The 16543-nt window shown below is 39.6% G+C and overlaps 1 protein-coding gene across 3 annotated transcripts in view; it reads right to left on the bottom strand.

The window, feature by feature from the left end:
* Positions 1-737: 737 nt before the first annotated feature.
* The window catches only part of LOC111259998 (QRFP-like peptide receptor), a 33162-nt gene continuing 17356 nt past the window's right edge, over positions 738-16543 (bottom strand). Inside the window, exons 7-8 of one of the 3 annotated variants that reach the window (XM_022832418.2) lie at positions 11736-11856; positions 738-2323 (exon numbers count right to left, since the gene is read on the bottom strand). In XM_022832418.2, coding sequence (XP_022688153.1) covers positions 2251-2323; positions 11736-11856 — 194 coding nt within the window. In that variant the 3' untranslated portion in view covers positions 738-2250. Of the gene's footprint in view, positions 2324-9109; positions 10067-11735; positions 11857-16543 lie in introns of those variants that run through there. The other 2 variants (XM_022832420.2, XM_022832419.1) reach the window with 2 other exon arrangements.

Below are 16543 nucleotides of genomic sequence, written 5' to 3'. Positions count from 1 at the left end.
CTGTGTATTGCTGCAAAATGAGAATAGTCATTGAGAAATATCTGTCTTTTTCCTTCGAGGATCGAGTCCGTCTTCAATGTGTTAACGTTCAAGACTGTTACAGAGAGAAAAAGGTCAGTCTTAGTTCTCTAACCATGAATCCATAGCTCGTATTTTGTGAGCGAACTAATAAATACCTTAACGTTTAAACTTAATACCTGTTTGGGCTGTCGCGCACATTCGTATTGGGGCAAATAAAAAAGCTTTACATATGTATAATGTTGAAGGTATAGTTTGATAAGGACGCCGGAACAATTATTATCGATATAATATCATTTTGATGACCGCCAGAACGTTACTGCGGTTGCGGAGGAGTAAAAACGAAACTAGAAAGATCTATAGCGCAGTGGTCTGGGCTAAAAAGTAACAGCATTTGGTTCCGTGTATTAACGCATACACTGCAAAAATTCGTACGAAACTGAAAATAGAAACAAATTCGAATCAGTAACCTGTGTTTTAGCGTAGAAAAAGATTACGGCCTATGTACCAGAGTAAGGTTCTATCGCAAAAAGTCGAACAGATATTTGGGCCGCGTTACAGACAATGGGCCTTCGGTGAAATGTTTAATGTTGTATTTTAACTTGAAGTTACGAGTGTTGTTAGCTAAATTCTTGTGTCATATGTAAACATCTGCGAGTTCTATTATTGACTATAGCGGGATGAAAATTTGATCACCTGAAATATACGACAACTATAAGGAAAATGAAACTGCGCATTTCTTTATTTTATTTTCTTTCTTATTTTGGGACTACAAACATATGACATTACTAAAGACAACTGTGACTTTTTGTGCCATTATTTGCGATACGGATATATCGGTGGCATATTCTACGGCAACGGGAGAAAGTATTTTTGATTTCATTCACTGCCGTATGTACAAGATTTTATTATGTTAGACGTACACGTATGGCGGTCCCTGTCAGAAGGACGTCATTTTATTTAAACCTAGCCCCCATTCACGTATGTTCTCTATCTTCGTTTACTAAACTACTGTCACATCAAACGATATACTAAGGGGTATTATAGGACTCTCAGTATATTCGGACACAGGGCAATTCCATCAGAGCATATCATATATCTCTTCAAGTAGTATAATCCGTAGCATATCATGTAACATTTTTGCTCTTGTACCTACATACGTTTGTGTGTGGTAGTAATGATGAAAGCGGTATACCGTGGCACGAAACATTCAGATTTATGCATAAACTGCATCTAATGATTTCCAACGCAGTTACTTGGAACAAAAGGCTTCACTCATATTGTTCTCGCCCTGTGATTATCGATACTGATTGTGAGATCGCTGCCTCCGAGGCAGACAAGCACACTAAATAGCCCGGACGAAGATCTTGCTTTAATCTCAGGTCGCCTCGTTTGCAGTAGCACTTAGTAAGAATAATTCTCGGCCATGTTCCCATTTGCCTCGATTATTTTGATACAAAGGCCGAACTACGTAATGCGTACCTATTTCCGATATATAAATATACACACACACACACACACCCAGACACACAATTAACGTACAAGAGTACTTTGTTACTACTTATTATCCATAGTTAGTATATTTAGATATGAACGGAATGCCTTCTAACCCGCTGCCTACGTCCCCGGAGTTCTAAATGCCTGTAGATATTTCCTCCTCAGCAACGGAACAGTTTGTAATAACCACCGCCTACTGTGACGACGTTCGAGATTTGATTAGCCCTTTTTGTTCTTCATCAAATTGCTAGAACGTTGCAAGAGATTCGAACGTCCTCTTATCGTTCCGTTAATTCGACTACGCCTCTCTTCTTTATATACTCTGTGTAAGGCCAAAATTTATAGTGTCCACTGTCCATTGTGTGGCATCCGCAGCGCCCGTCTACTTTTAAACAACTGCCTGATTGACCTCAGTTACCAAAAATTTACCATACACTGTCAGTTTCTGGATGGTCCATAATTTCTTTAAACGTAAAGATTTTTGTTAATGCAAGATGAAGGTTCGCCGGAATAGAAATGTGTCGTACTGCTGCCTATAGACGCCGAAGGTTCGCTTACGAAAAGAAAGCAACAATCGGCACTAATGTGCCGCTACAGACGGAATGCGATGCCAACGAAACGGCTGTCGTCAGCGACGTTCTGCGATCGTCTTAGGTGACCATGTTTGATATTGTCATAACGGAGTCATGAAACGTACTATCCAGACCGGCACCGACACGTTCCAACGCGTCTCCACTAAGTCCACCACGGACACCGCCTTGATTTAAGGGACGGCGAACAGCCATTGTACCGTTGCGACTCGACCAACCTGAGAAAACAACAACAGAAACGGGGATATGAAAAATTGTTAAAACCATTTCATACGAAAATGATACCATCTACATACTATTTATTGAAAAGCAATAGCAGTATACATTTATATTCTATACCCCAGCATTCTACAGATACAAGCAAATGTTCATTAGCTTTTAAATACACGACGCTGAAAAATAGCTACGATTGCCCAAATAATAACAATTAAATATCGGGTATCGATACACTGCTAAACGCGTGCGCATCGGCCAGAGTCGTAGCACAAATAATCGTCTGCTACTGGCGTGAAAAAAACCGAGGCTCCCACAGAAGCTATGAGTTATGGCGACTCTAAAAATACTTGAAAATTTTTACAAAATACATTTAAATTTTACCAAATACATTTAAATAACCTATAACAAGCCAATGCCGAAAAGAATTGCCGTTCGATATTTGGTAAAATAGAGTCGCAGGCTGGTGATAGTCTCACTTATAATTGTGAAGCTTACTGTGGCAAGTTCGTAATAAGTACGGAAAATTTTAATAAGATTGATTCGCACGTCGCTTACGTGTCCCAGCTGCAAGAATTTTAGCGGCAGTTACTAAGACTAACTACCAGTAAATCTGAAAAGTGTTTAATCCTTAACACAATCTGCAATGCCTGTTGCAAAATAGGTCAAACAAAATAATCCGACCGTGGCCTAGAGTTAGAGCCGTGTTTAGGCTAACATCATCAGTCCTCTGAGTTTGAATCTAACCATGAAAATTTGAAGGTACCCGTAAATCTAACCCAATTTCATATATAATTGTGTCCGCAATTTCATCATATACTAATTGTAAATAAGGTATTGTCAGAATTTGCTATATAGGACTGTTTCGTCAAGTATAAGATTCGACGCTTTCGTGGGTAGCCAATGAACAGCAGAACATATCCCTAAAAGTTTTCCATTACTTTTTTCTTGGAGGGCGGTAGACAAGTTCAATATTCTAGTAGTGAAGTTCCCAAACTGTTGAACGAGCAAGGACGTGTTGCCTGATTTTTTTTAACCGCAAAAACAACATGCTGTACAATATAATACCGGTAATTTCTGTCAATTTTTTTTAAATGGCTATGCGTATCTGGTGATGCCGATATTCTACGCGATGCATTTGAGTCCGTTGCCTGAGTTGTCCTGAAACATTGCTATCGCACGAAATCTAAATATTTCTGTTGCGTCTAATGATAACTGAGCGAAAGGAAGCCATAATCCGCAGCCAAAAAAATGAACGCGGTGTTAAGCAAATGGTGACCCCGTCTCAATAAGCCAGCTGCAGACGACATTATAAACGATGGCCTACATTGCTCTAGGGCATAGCGTAAAGGAGAACTTTCGTTAATTGCGTGGCGGGAGGATAGTTGAAAAGTAGAGAATAGGCTAGCAATGCCCATTCCACGCCGCAAAATGGAGTTGCCTTCAGGGCATCCGACTTCATTCTAGCCACCAGCAGTTGGAGGAGCCGTTGTAACGACTCAATTGAGCTCCGGGCCTTAAATTCCGAGTTTATTTTTAGGAAGAAGGTGGACTAGGTTGTATACGTATTAAATGGAGTGGCATTATGATATGACGCAGGCGATTTACCATTTCATTCAGATAACAGGGATATCATTAAACGTAAAAGCATCTCTTTGCAAAAATGAATTGTTTGCACGCATTATTATACACTTTCTGTAAGAGCGTATTCGCTCGAATACCTGTTTGTTTCCATAAGATTTTTGATCATTTTAATACAATTTTTTCAACTGGTTTTAAAGTGACTGTTCCGCTCAAGCTTTACAGCCACATATTTTTTATATGTTACTGTACATCTTAAAAACATTGCAGAAATTACGTACACATTCTTCTTACATTACACATTACACACTTAGTACATGGTGTTATTTTTCGATATTAATGCTAGGTGCCTTTCGAGGCTATTTGTCGTCAACGATTGAATTGAATGCCTCGAAATGAAGCAAAAGGTTGACTCACTTTTGCAAAATTACTTTTGCGCTCAAGTTCGGTAGAAGTTCATTGGAAAAATTAGAAGACATTAATTACTCGCTGCGCAACAGTAACCGTTTAGTGGTATTTCCTAATCATTTCAATATATTAACTTTGTATATGGTAAATTTCCGTGTACAAGCTTAGTAAATATGATGCAATACGATAAAACCCCGTTTGTTTATAGTTTAAAATCGGGCTTCAGTAAAAATCGGTATTTTTACACCGAGCTCGAAACGAAGCACGAAAATAACTAATTTACTTAGTAATTGAATTAATTTACCTACCTAGTGTTTATTTACTCTGTGGCACTATGCTCTGCAATATTCTTCGATACCTAAGCATCTGCTTTGAAGAAGATCGTGCTTGAAAAACTCAATCGAACTGAGATTTTGGGGCGCAGGAAATAGCTGAAGCCATCTGGCGATTCGCAAACATCAAGTCTTAACACCTAGGCAACCTACACAGGACACATCTCAGGTAGAAAATTACGTTGGCTCCGTATTGGACAAACTTATTTAACTCTTACCTGAGTATCGAGAACATACAAAGGCATGGGAATAATGTGTACTTTCACTGATCATGAATAGTGAGGGATCATCCACAGAGTCACCGTTCTGACGATCAATAGCCTAAAAAAACTAGCATTTATAAACTTCTGTTCGTAAATCGGCTCGTGCTTTGTGTCGATTACTAGAACGCATTGCCCGATGAGTAACATGGATTTTGACAAAAGCAGTCCCTCCACCCTAACGACCTGCTCAACATTTTTAAAAGATCCTTAAAGGGTGCTTGAAAAAAAAGCACAATTTGTACACAGTACATGCGCAAATTTTGCCCGGGTGGACAGTTTTAGTCCATTGACATTCACCGTACTAATTACCGATTTCTCACAGCAGATCACGAGCACGAATCCGCTAGTGAAGCTCACTATTACTGCCGAAATCGCTCACAGCAAGCGCTATCGACCTTAGTCTTTTACGTCACGCATGGAAATCAACATGCCGAAGATTGAAGGCGTGACGGTTGGTTAGCACACTCGCACGTATTTAGCTTTGAAGTACATAGACAAATGTATGTATTTGGCTATCGTACAGACCCGAAGCGTGAAATTGTTTGGGACACATAGTGGGGGAAAAAAAAATAGACCGAGCACATAAATAGCCCATAAGTTTTTCATTGAAAACAGCACTAAGGCTTCTCGAGATAAAGTTCGCATGGGAAAAACTATCTGCTGCGCATCCTTGATCCCTAAACAGAACAAAATCTGCAATGCCGAATAGGGTCTTGAGGTATATGACTAATTGGTTTATTTGCCTGCAGACGTATCGTTCTGTATTGAAGTACTTCGAAAACGGCATACTCGTGTGGCAGGACGTGTCCAAAATAACCTGTTACATAGTAACTAGATAGAGCAATAAACGACTACTACGAGCTAAATGGTAATTGTCCTTATAGATATTGGCACCCCTGTTGCCTTTTGACTGGATTAACAATTAATAATTATAAATAGCTTTGTAGACGACTATATAACAGTAAATATCAATTGATTGATTGCGTATATATTCAGTTTAGGGTGAAAATGTACGTTGGAAGAATTTTCCTATCTAAACAACTATCCTATACGAGCACTATGAACTGAAATGAAAAGCTCCTAGCCACCAAACAGGTATTGAGTTATTAACACGTAGTAATCAAGTGTACCATATACATCTGCTGGCCATCGAAAAATTGTTGATTCTGTTTGCTCAAAAATTGAGCTAAATGCTTCATCTATTTAGAAATAGTATTGCTAATCTACATATGCGCTATTGCGATAGAACCTTGATCTTTTCACCATAGTGGAAGACTGCAATAAGTAATCATTGCATCCCTCCATTGACACTAAATTAGCACCAATAAAAATGCTCGCTAGAAACCGAAGGAGGCGATAGTCTGATAATGGAAAATCGCCGCTATACAACGAATTCATTAAACATTTGATTTTTGGCGGGTAGCGGAAAACACTCACTAATTCTAGCGGACTTTTTTCGAGAACTTGGCGCAGTCTCATTAGGTATTAACAGCAGAAGTCCGAATCGATATCTGTCCAGCTCCAAACACAGATTTTCGTGCATGTTAGTACTGTATGTGATCTATATTTTATCATACATCTTTGCAATTGACTCCGTTACGTTGTTTTTCAGAAATCGATGTATGATCGTTCTTCTGATGTTCTTCTGTCTCCATTCATGTGCAACCCAAATATCAAACTCTTATTCTTTTTATAGCCAGCTTTCTTTATCTGCTTATCTGGACGATCCGCTTTTGAAGATTGTTATTTTCCTCTTCAAAATGGCGTTAATGTCTGAATCGGCTTTTCCAAGTGTGTGAAAAATGGGTCTGAGTCATTTCGATGAACTTTGGAACCCATAAATATATAAAACCTAATAGGGACCTTTTAGTTTGCTTCATGGAAGTCTTCGGGAGTTTTTCGGATTTCTGGAAAGCCACGCGGAAATTGGCAATAACGTAGACCGTTTTGGTTGCGGTTGAGTAGAGCAAAAAGACGGAGTATGAGCCTATATTTGCTCGAATCGTAAAAACGACGCTTCGAATTTGTTTATGACCAGTTTGTTACTGTGTTTTGTTACTGCTTCTGTTACTAATCATGGCGGCTGAACGCATGTCCGTTATGACAGGAAGCCCGCGAGAATTTGCTTCAACGCTGTATATAAATATATTCCGTATGTTAGCATTTATATAGCTAGATATCAGTCCACACTTTTTTCTGACAGGCATGCGAAATAGATATTATTATGTATTTGGATGAGGGAATCAATCGTTTGCCGCACAGTAGGTAATGACTGAACATATAAATTACGAGTCTAGAAAATACGATATGAAATAAGAACTATTAAGCTTACCGCTTATAATAATAATAATAAAATACACCTTCTGTAGCGAACAATTCCTAATATTTTCTTTTATTGGTAGAATCATTCATTGACCGTCAATAAACGAGGGTAAAGCTCAAATGAAACCATAGCATATGAAGGGAGAGAAATATAATGTGAATAGGATGATAAGGGTTCATCCAATTCAAGGCCTATGTCGAACAGGTGTGCACGCCTTTGTACAATAAGTATATAATGGCAGTATGCTTCACTTTTTCCTATTTTGGTTTTGGTCTAAATAGTGAATTTATGCTGCTCGTAATGCTTGTGTTTCTGATGCCAGTGCCTCTACTGTAGTCGTTGTCTGTTTGTTGAGGTTCTATCGCCGGGCTAATTGAGGTACAGGTTTTATAATGCGTCCAATTAACAACGTCTAGCAAGAGTCCGCCGAAAGCTTGATAAAAGCACATCGGTACATAAGTGTCCTCTTCTATCTTTGCTTCCATTGCACTGTAACTTATGTAAATAGCTAGCACAAAGGGAAGGAACGCAGTTGATTCGATGTGGTCTCCATTAATAGTGGCCGTACCATGGTGCAGAAATAATAACAGACGTACAAGCTAGTCCAAGCCGCAGATACTAAAGAGAAAAAGCATAAATGCCCACCTGGTTTACGTCAATACAAATAGGTCGTTATTTTGTCCTTTGGTAAGGTCATACGTGGCAGAGAAGAAAGTGTGACTTGTCGACGGTACTGGCTAAATTTGTTGGCAGATTGATTCGAATGCATACATCGAGCGCTCAGCCCCATACAATGTCAATCAGGAAGATCACGCGTGCAGTGGTAATCGCTAAAATCGGATTAGTATATCTTCAAATAAAGCAAAATTTCTCAGTGTATCGACCAATTAAGTTGATTTGATATATGACTGATCTGATGTATAATAAAGCCTTCATCGCTGTGAAGAAAAAAAACAGCCGTTACGCACATGCCACATGCTTAAGAGAAGCCAATAGTGCACTTTATACTTGGCCCTTGAGCTGCATATCGAGTTATAACATAACAGTTCAAGCAATATTCCTGATCACCCGCCTGATTGGTCTCGCTAACTTTATCTGTCTCTACTGAAAAGGTTTTCCTGCCTGAATTAGTGTTTCACTTTTCACGTAGTCGGTAGGCGACTCTGTTTCTGCAATGACACGCTTTAGATAGGCATACTTGATCGGCATCACGAAGCCGCTTTACCGTAATTACATTCCAGTTCGTAGCACTCAATAGGTTACATCAGAGGCAGTTTTCTGGTAAAATTCTGGTAAAATTTCTGGTGTAAGGAGAGCACGATGGATTTATTGATTATAGTAGCAGTCACCGCTTACAATTTCGTCCAGCATGCTCTCCAAAGAGTCCCCTTGTCGCAGTGAATAAAACTTCTGAATAGGTGAAGGTGTGAAAATGCTTTATGGCCCTGTTGGCAAATGTTATTAAGTCCGCTAAACAAGGTGGAGTTGAACTTTTTCAGAATACATCAACTTAAATGTTGATCCTTCTTAATTTTCTTTGAGTAATTGCTGATAGCCATATAGAAAAGTGGACTGAGCTTGTACCCCCGGCCGCTTCTAAGGTCACTCAATATATACATTTTTGCCTCTATGTTTCAAGTTTTACGTCCGGCATCGCCGTTAAGCACTGCATCAAACGGCTAGCTCCCAGCCCGAAAAAAAGTGGGATTATGCTTGGATTGGGCTCTAGTGTACAACGTGTCTCTAAAAAGATAGGCAAATACGTTACCGACTAAGTTATCACGGGTGGAGGAGGTAGCGTTGCAACTTCACAAATATAGACTCGTCTCATTTGTTCTAGACATTCATGCATCTGGGTGTTGCATGCAAGTAAATGATACAAGGTCAGCGATCGCGGCAATGATTTGCTTGGCATTTTCTTTTATTCTAGCGTCAATAGATATACAAATTCGACCTCGATTTAAAAATTCAGCAGAAGACTGTTCTTCCAAAAGCAAAGCTGACGGAAGGCTCTATCCGGGAACGAATACGGAATGCCATCTTGGAAACAAAAGTTTTCAAAAAGAAGAAGCGACGAATGGCTTTCAGAGTCTCAGATTTTAGTTAAATTCAGTTTTTATTGTTAGTCAGAAGTCTGTGGTCTATCCCAACGTTACTTTATGGAATCGTAACAACGCTCGTCAGAGAGTTTGGAAACGCAGGTTACAAAAGAACGACAACAATAACTACCCAAAAGCCGAGAAAGACACAAGCTCTACTAGCGTATTCCATAAAAATAAAGCGAAGGGATACAAATTTTGAGCATATCAGTTTACCCATAAAAATTTATAGAGACAATGGCGCCAGTTCAAAGTTTTGCAGTATCCCTCAACACGCACACTGGAGGAAGTGGTTCAATCAGCTCAATAAGACACGCATGCCAAATTCCATGTCCTTCCAAATGACACGCTCTAGAGACTAATAGCACAAACAATAGGTAACTGGCAGTCCATGGCAACCTTGCACGATGAAACTTCACGGATGTCGCTTGCTAGCATTGCTCAATTTCTCGTGTTTCATGGCAAATAGAACGAAGTGTGGTGCATCTCAACGCCGCGACCTGCCACGTTTGCTCTACCCAGGAGGAAGACCCATCGACGCTGATTGAAAAAGTATTCTATCTTTCACACATACAGAGATCTCATTCGCGTCTATGACTCGATTATAGCGTCGTCATGGTAATCCGCGTTTCAATGGCACCTGCAAAATCTTAAGGCACGGACGTAACGTCACTGTTGTTTAGCTGAGCCGCACCCCGCTCTTTTTAAATGTTTACGAGCGATCCAATTTTGCGGACACTACCTGCAAGATAAAGAAACTCGTTCAGGGCTGCTTTGTTCTCGGCACACGCAACGGCTTTCTGAAAATTTGGACCGTTCAATCTCGAGTACAGGTCCCTATACACAAATAGCCTAAGTGACTAGATAGGGCGACCTGACACGCGGCGATTTCGTGGGAAGGATCGTAACTAAATGCTGTCCTTTACTTTACTCGGAACGCACATCCACTTCAAACTCTCTTTTTACCCTTTGTTGAACATCTTTATGAAACGGTTTTCTACAAAACGGCCCCATTTTAATCGAATGATCAAGAGACCATGCATGCCAGGACACGTGACGACAAAAAAAATAGGCGCGATCACAGGGAACATATCCAATGATTAAAAAGAAGTTTGTAGCTCATGTCCTAGCTGCATACGAATCGGCTGTCAGAACCCCCGCAATTTGTTGCCACGCTTCTAAGGACGTAGCATAATTTTTGGTTTAACTGTTGTACGTTCATTCGTGTTCAGCTTGTTTATTTTCATTGGAGCACGTGGAGCGTACACTATCTAACCGCCGTTAAGATTCTAACTTTGCCTTTCATATGGCCTTAGGAGCACCATCAGCCTTTCAAGTTAACCCTTGAACGGCAACAAGTTCTATCTGCTGTAGGGCACACTTGGAAAGAACGGAATCATAGTGGATGACGGCACAGTAAAATCGGATCCGTTTAGTCAAACTGGAACGATACATCGATGTGATAATCCTTACCTTGTCAACATGCTTCCCAACTCTCCTCCTCCTAACACTTAATTATATGATTGTTAAAGCCGAGAATCTCTTCTCGAATAAGCATTGTATAAACTAAGGGCTACCACGCTGTCATGAACTAGCCCCACCTATTTCACGTATGATGTACTGCTAAATGGTAACCTTCTGCTAAGCTCCATCTCGCCCGTACAACCTACTTAAATGTAATTTCGGTCTGCATTTACCACATTAGATAATTGTAATCCTAACAACTCAACACCATTCGTATATTGTTTATACGTCTACAGTAAACGTGGCTTCCCTAACGATAATAGCATAGCTGGCAGTGGCAATAGCAACGCTGCCGGCTCAGGACTCCCATCGGAAAAGCGTTCGTATCCTGCGATTTACGTTCCATAACTTGAAATATATATGATGTAGATACGAAGTTGTTGCAAAGCACGTTCGTTCGAATCGTTTAACTGAACTAGTATCAATCTAATGTTGATTCACTAAGAGAAGAATACAATAATGATAGAACGTTCGGAATATCCTAAAAAGCACATAGAATTCGTAATGTGTGTTGGTAGGGGTAGATCAACAAAACGAAGAACGACGGTACTGTATAACATCAGGGTTATGACTTTAGACGCGCGTACAAATTGGAAGTTGTGCTAAAATGATGAATGAACAGTGGAAGCGCCTGTTTCCACCGGCTCCTCTTCAGAACGAGCATCTTGGAACACTTACGGCAACGATGAGAAAAATCAGGGTCTAAGATTTAAAGAAGACACTGGTAGAGAAACGTTGATTGTCCATGCACGTAGTGAATAAGTAAACGCAGTCCATGACTTCGCCATATGGTAAGCACACGCATTTCTTCTACCAACTACAACGTGGAATACCCTTTTCGTAAACAAAAAAAAGACCTGAGTTAAATGCGATACTATAAAAGCGACCTTTGGGTTAAACGATGAAAGAAGAACATGTGTTCAGAGATGGTTTGCAAGAGCGTGTTTGCGGCCCTCAGGTCGGTGCAGCCGTTGCGCGGGGTTATACACACAGGACATCTTTTCGAGCCTGCAAAAAAGGCCAATGACATGCAAGACAAAGCAACTGACGTAATTTTGTCCTTTGGCTGTAAATACAACATTTTTTTAGGTTAACCGGATCGATTTCGTGCAAGGGCTTTGTACTTAATGCTAGATGTACATATAATACGCGACTTAAGAATACTGATTCGGAGAATAAACGAAAGTATTAGTGGGGTCGCTTTTTCAATCTACACTTGTATAATACAACATGGCACAGTGACACTTTGAAGAAAACAGTCCTAGGTCTATGGTAAATTACGATCTAAGTGCAATACATAATAATAAAGGAAAAGTTAGCTCTTGAATTTATTAATTCTTCTAAGACAGCTCCTGACCACAAATATATGATGTCATGGTGGCTGAATTAACGAGCTCTTGCTTTCGTAGTGAAAACGACTGCCGAAGCTAGCGGTCATGTCACAAAGGGGTCCGCCGCCCGTAACCGTTAAGAGCTAAAAAGTGTAGTTGTCCAGAACGAGTACTCATTGCCAACACAACTGCTTCTAGTGTTGGTGCGTTCACTGGCCAATCAGGGCCACAGGTAACCATTGAATATTAATGTTATGTTAATTTTATTCTGAACATTTTCAGAACTAAGACATTTATTTTGTGATGCATAAGTAGTGCATGAATATATGGTCCATTTTTTGTGGAAGCCAGGAAATGTTTTCCATTACGAAGCCACTAATACACAGAAAATTCCTTGTCATTAGAACCTGGCCACTTCCTAGTGTATTACAAGGATCGGGCCATTATGCAGTACTACAGGGGAATGGAGGGGGAATATAGTGTTTAAGGAAAGTTTATGTATACATATATATTTAGCGAGCAGAGTGATTCCGACGGACCAAGATATATCATCCAGGAAAGAGCTCCACTCTACCCTGGAATCAGATGTATTATGATACCGGTTCGGTAGCCGGCAAGAATGCATTTTAATATGAGCTTTAAGCAAGATGATATTTATATAAATCCGTGACAACAATGTACATGCATAGAATCTTATCATAGGTTAAAATTATTTGAGAAGCTACATGTACATACAGGACATTCCATATAAATGTTCCATATCTTGATAAATTTATAGAGGAGCCTGATGTTTCTATATAGCAAGAGTATTGAGTGAAACAAGCCGTAGTGTAATACTCGGGTACATGCTTCTGGCACAAGTCGAATAGATAATGTATTTCCTAAGTAAATATATATTTGCTTTTTTTCATTTCACCACTATTTATTCAAGACAGAAGTGGTCGCTAGGAAAACAAATCAGCGAGCACTAGGCGCAATCATCTGAAACAGACCAGTAAGTTCTATGCAAACTTTTTTTGAATAACCTATACGTGGCCAATAGGACGACCTCAACAAAAACTAGAAATCTAGACACTTAAAGCCTTTCGGTACCCCTGTTATGGCGATAACACCGTGGGAAACTATCCTCACCAGCTAATTAGCTTCAAACAACCTGAAAACCTATATTGCCGCATTTATCTCATTAGAGATTTGGCATCTTCACGTTCAAGTTCGAATACGCCAGGGCTGAGGTTGATTAATATACCGTGCTCTGCCACAGTGATGTGAAGACGTCAGCCATACATGCACATACTGTATTTATGTATTCAGATTAGCATGCCACTTTACAATTGCGTAAATAACATCTAATCAATAGCTGTTACGACCTCGCGAGAACGTGGTACTTCATGCGTTTAGTAGCATACTAGCATAGTTTGACAAAGAGTGACTAACGTCGACGATAAGCACAATAACACGCTTTTATAGAAATAGCATATATATGTGGATTTATATAATCTTGAAAACGGTAAAGATGGCTTTCTATCTTTGATATACGGCTCACCTGATGATAACACTGCAGTAAAGAAGTTCACCTTAGGAATAATTTATCTATATGTCTAAACATACAGGAAAAAAGGATATGCTGTGCGCGTATGGTGGGATACCCACCAGACACATGTGGTGCCTATATATATATAATTTTCGTTAACATCTTTATAGCTCAATACTAAGGGCTATTGTTGATTTTAAAGATTATTTGTCGAAATTTCTGTTATGTATCTACTGAATGATCATAGCGACTGAAATGAAATAGTAGACTGAAAAAGTCTACATGTTGATGGAGATTTTTGTAGTCATTCTTCTCATGAGCAAAAGAACGATGTTCTTTTGGTTTTAGATGAGTTTTTAGATGAGGGTGTAATGTAAGAAAATTATTGTTGATAGTACCGGAAAAATCTAGATGAACCGAGTCGAAATGCTCTCTATATTTCCATATGCAAAAAATTGAATCCTCACGATAAAAAAATTGGCAAAAACGACGGCGGCAACAGCAAACTTACACCTTTTTTTATATGCAATCTTTAGAAAAACGATTTACAACATGGCGGTCACCAACGTCGTCTGTGCTTAAATATCATTACACTTTGAGTTACAATTTAGTGGTACAAGTCTATCAACAAGTCTACAGGTTCAATTTTTGCTACATATCTTATTCACACTTCATTATAATAAACACTGCGCAGTGAAATTGCGAATATCGAGGTTTTTACTTTCACTGAAGTCGATGTCCCAATGTCCTTACGGACGCCTGAACAAGGATAATCGTTGGTTCACTTTCAGCTGAGGTGCTTCATAGTTTTCGGTTTTGGAGTATCTTCGATGTTGTTAGGAAACCGTGACATGTTCGTACTGAGGTTTGTAGTCACGCCGCTTCAATGGGTCCCTTCCGCATTGTTAGCGCATTGTATTGTTCTTCTCATAGGAAAGAAACGTCTCTCCACTTCAAGCTAAGCATTTTGACGACATGGTGCCCCAAGTAATAGTCGTCACATTCGCTATACAGATGGATACTTTCTTATAAGGATTCTTTGGAAAATCTTTTGTGCAGATATCCAGATTTGGCCCGAGTTCCACGAAATTTGCTTATAATACCAGCTTCGCTACCGCCTCAGTCATCGTCAGGACCTTACTCATCGACATGTTTCGAACTAAATATATTCTACGGAGTGAAAGTTTCTGCTCAACATGTTATTGAGCCAGGCCGTAGTTTAAACTTCTGATGCCTACATGATACTGTCACAGTTTCATGGGCTTGTTATTTATGTGCGAACCCTGTAGGGAGGACGCAATTGCGAAGCTCTCCAGATGCTTTAATTTGCAGGACCGACGAACTCCTACTTTACCGGCTCGGGTCAACCATCTAGACAGCTTAGAAACGCCAACTTTATGACATCGCCTGTCCAGTTATGAATGATCCTCAGAAATCAACGTCTTCGAAACGTATGTGCAACTCAAAATTGATATCTTTTGTCACAAACCTGCAGATGAGCAAAGTTGTATATCTAGGCAAACAGGCCTCTCTAGACAAAGGCAGAAACGTGAAGTGGCGTATTCTTATAGATATATAGTTTATCCTAAGGCCGGCAACACTTGCAGGTCCCATAGGTGTGCTCTTCCGAAACCTCTTTAGGGCTCTTGCCTTCTTTCGCTTTCAGTCGAATGTTCATAATTGCTGATTATATCGACGTAAAAGATTACATTTTAACGCCTAAGACGCTAATAGACGCATTTAATCGAGACTTGAAGAACCAGGAGGTAGTGGACGCCATTGATAAACTTTGGAAAGCGAAAAGCTTTTGGCCTTGTTTTGATCCGCGATAAGTATTTGCAACAGGCCTTTTTCCTAGCTCTATACTGAACAATTTTTTTTTATACTCACTATGTTTCCATAAAGTTGCGAAGACCTCTACTATTAAAGATACCAGGAAACAAAGGCCACCCGATGGAGCTATCTAGGGGAGCAGAATATCATTAAGAGAAACTATTGCTATAAGCTAACGACCCGCCTCTCGCAATACCTTGAACTTATGGGTATTATTCCAGAAGAAAAAAATAATGTGGATCGCAGCATTCCACCGATTTCGCTGAGGCCGCATATGGCGTATTAACAGTCAGTGTCAATACTTACATCCAATGTGCGTTAATTTTTTATCTACATTTGATCGGAACGTTCTCTAGGTAAATGAAGTCAGAGGATGGAATTGCTAAGCTCGACCCCTGTGGGCAAACTACAGATATGGCCCACGTCTACAATCTAAGTCCATTACTACTCTCAGTACCGATGCCGTTGGAGAGATGGAATAAGCCAATCCACTCGACACAGAATGAATGAATTTCATTATGTTATTACACAGTTACTCAGGGGCAGATTATCAATGCTAACAGTGCCAGGGACCTTCTGATTGATATCATTTGAGTGCTACCTTGTCTTCCGTTCCCCCCCCTAAAGCATTTTTGAATGGTCCCATAGATTCATGTTTTGTTATGGCTCATTTTTACATAAATTGTAATTTTTTATTGAAATCCTTTATAAAACCTTTCTACTGTATAGATTCTCCACTATGTATATTACTGCATGTATCAAACAGGCTAATAAAAGTTGTTTAACTTTTCACTCATATGATTTTACCAACTCTTAAACGATACCTCAGGATCTAGCCACACCAAATTACAATTTATTGAACTTAAGTAGGTATTCGACTTGACAACTGTGCAACCCGTTTCTGATTTCACCCTTTCTAGGCCTTTTTTGCCCTGTATTTTCTTTATAAGTGTTTACGGAAACGTTGTATAGGCCGTGGTCGACTAAATTGTAAGGAATT

Source organism: Varroa jacobsoni, unplaced genomic scaffold, assembly GCF_002532875.2.
Source record: "Varroa jacobsoni isolate VJ856 unplaced genomic scaffold, vjacob_1.0 scaffold_390, whole genome shotgun sequence".
In the NCBI taxonomy this organism is placed as follows: Eukaryota; Metazoa; Arthropoda; class Arachnida; order Mesostigmata; family Varroidae; genus Varroa; species Varroa jacobsoni.
Note: the sequence above shows the minus strand (reverse complement) of the source record. Positions and strands in the feature narration are given on the sequence as shown.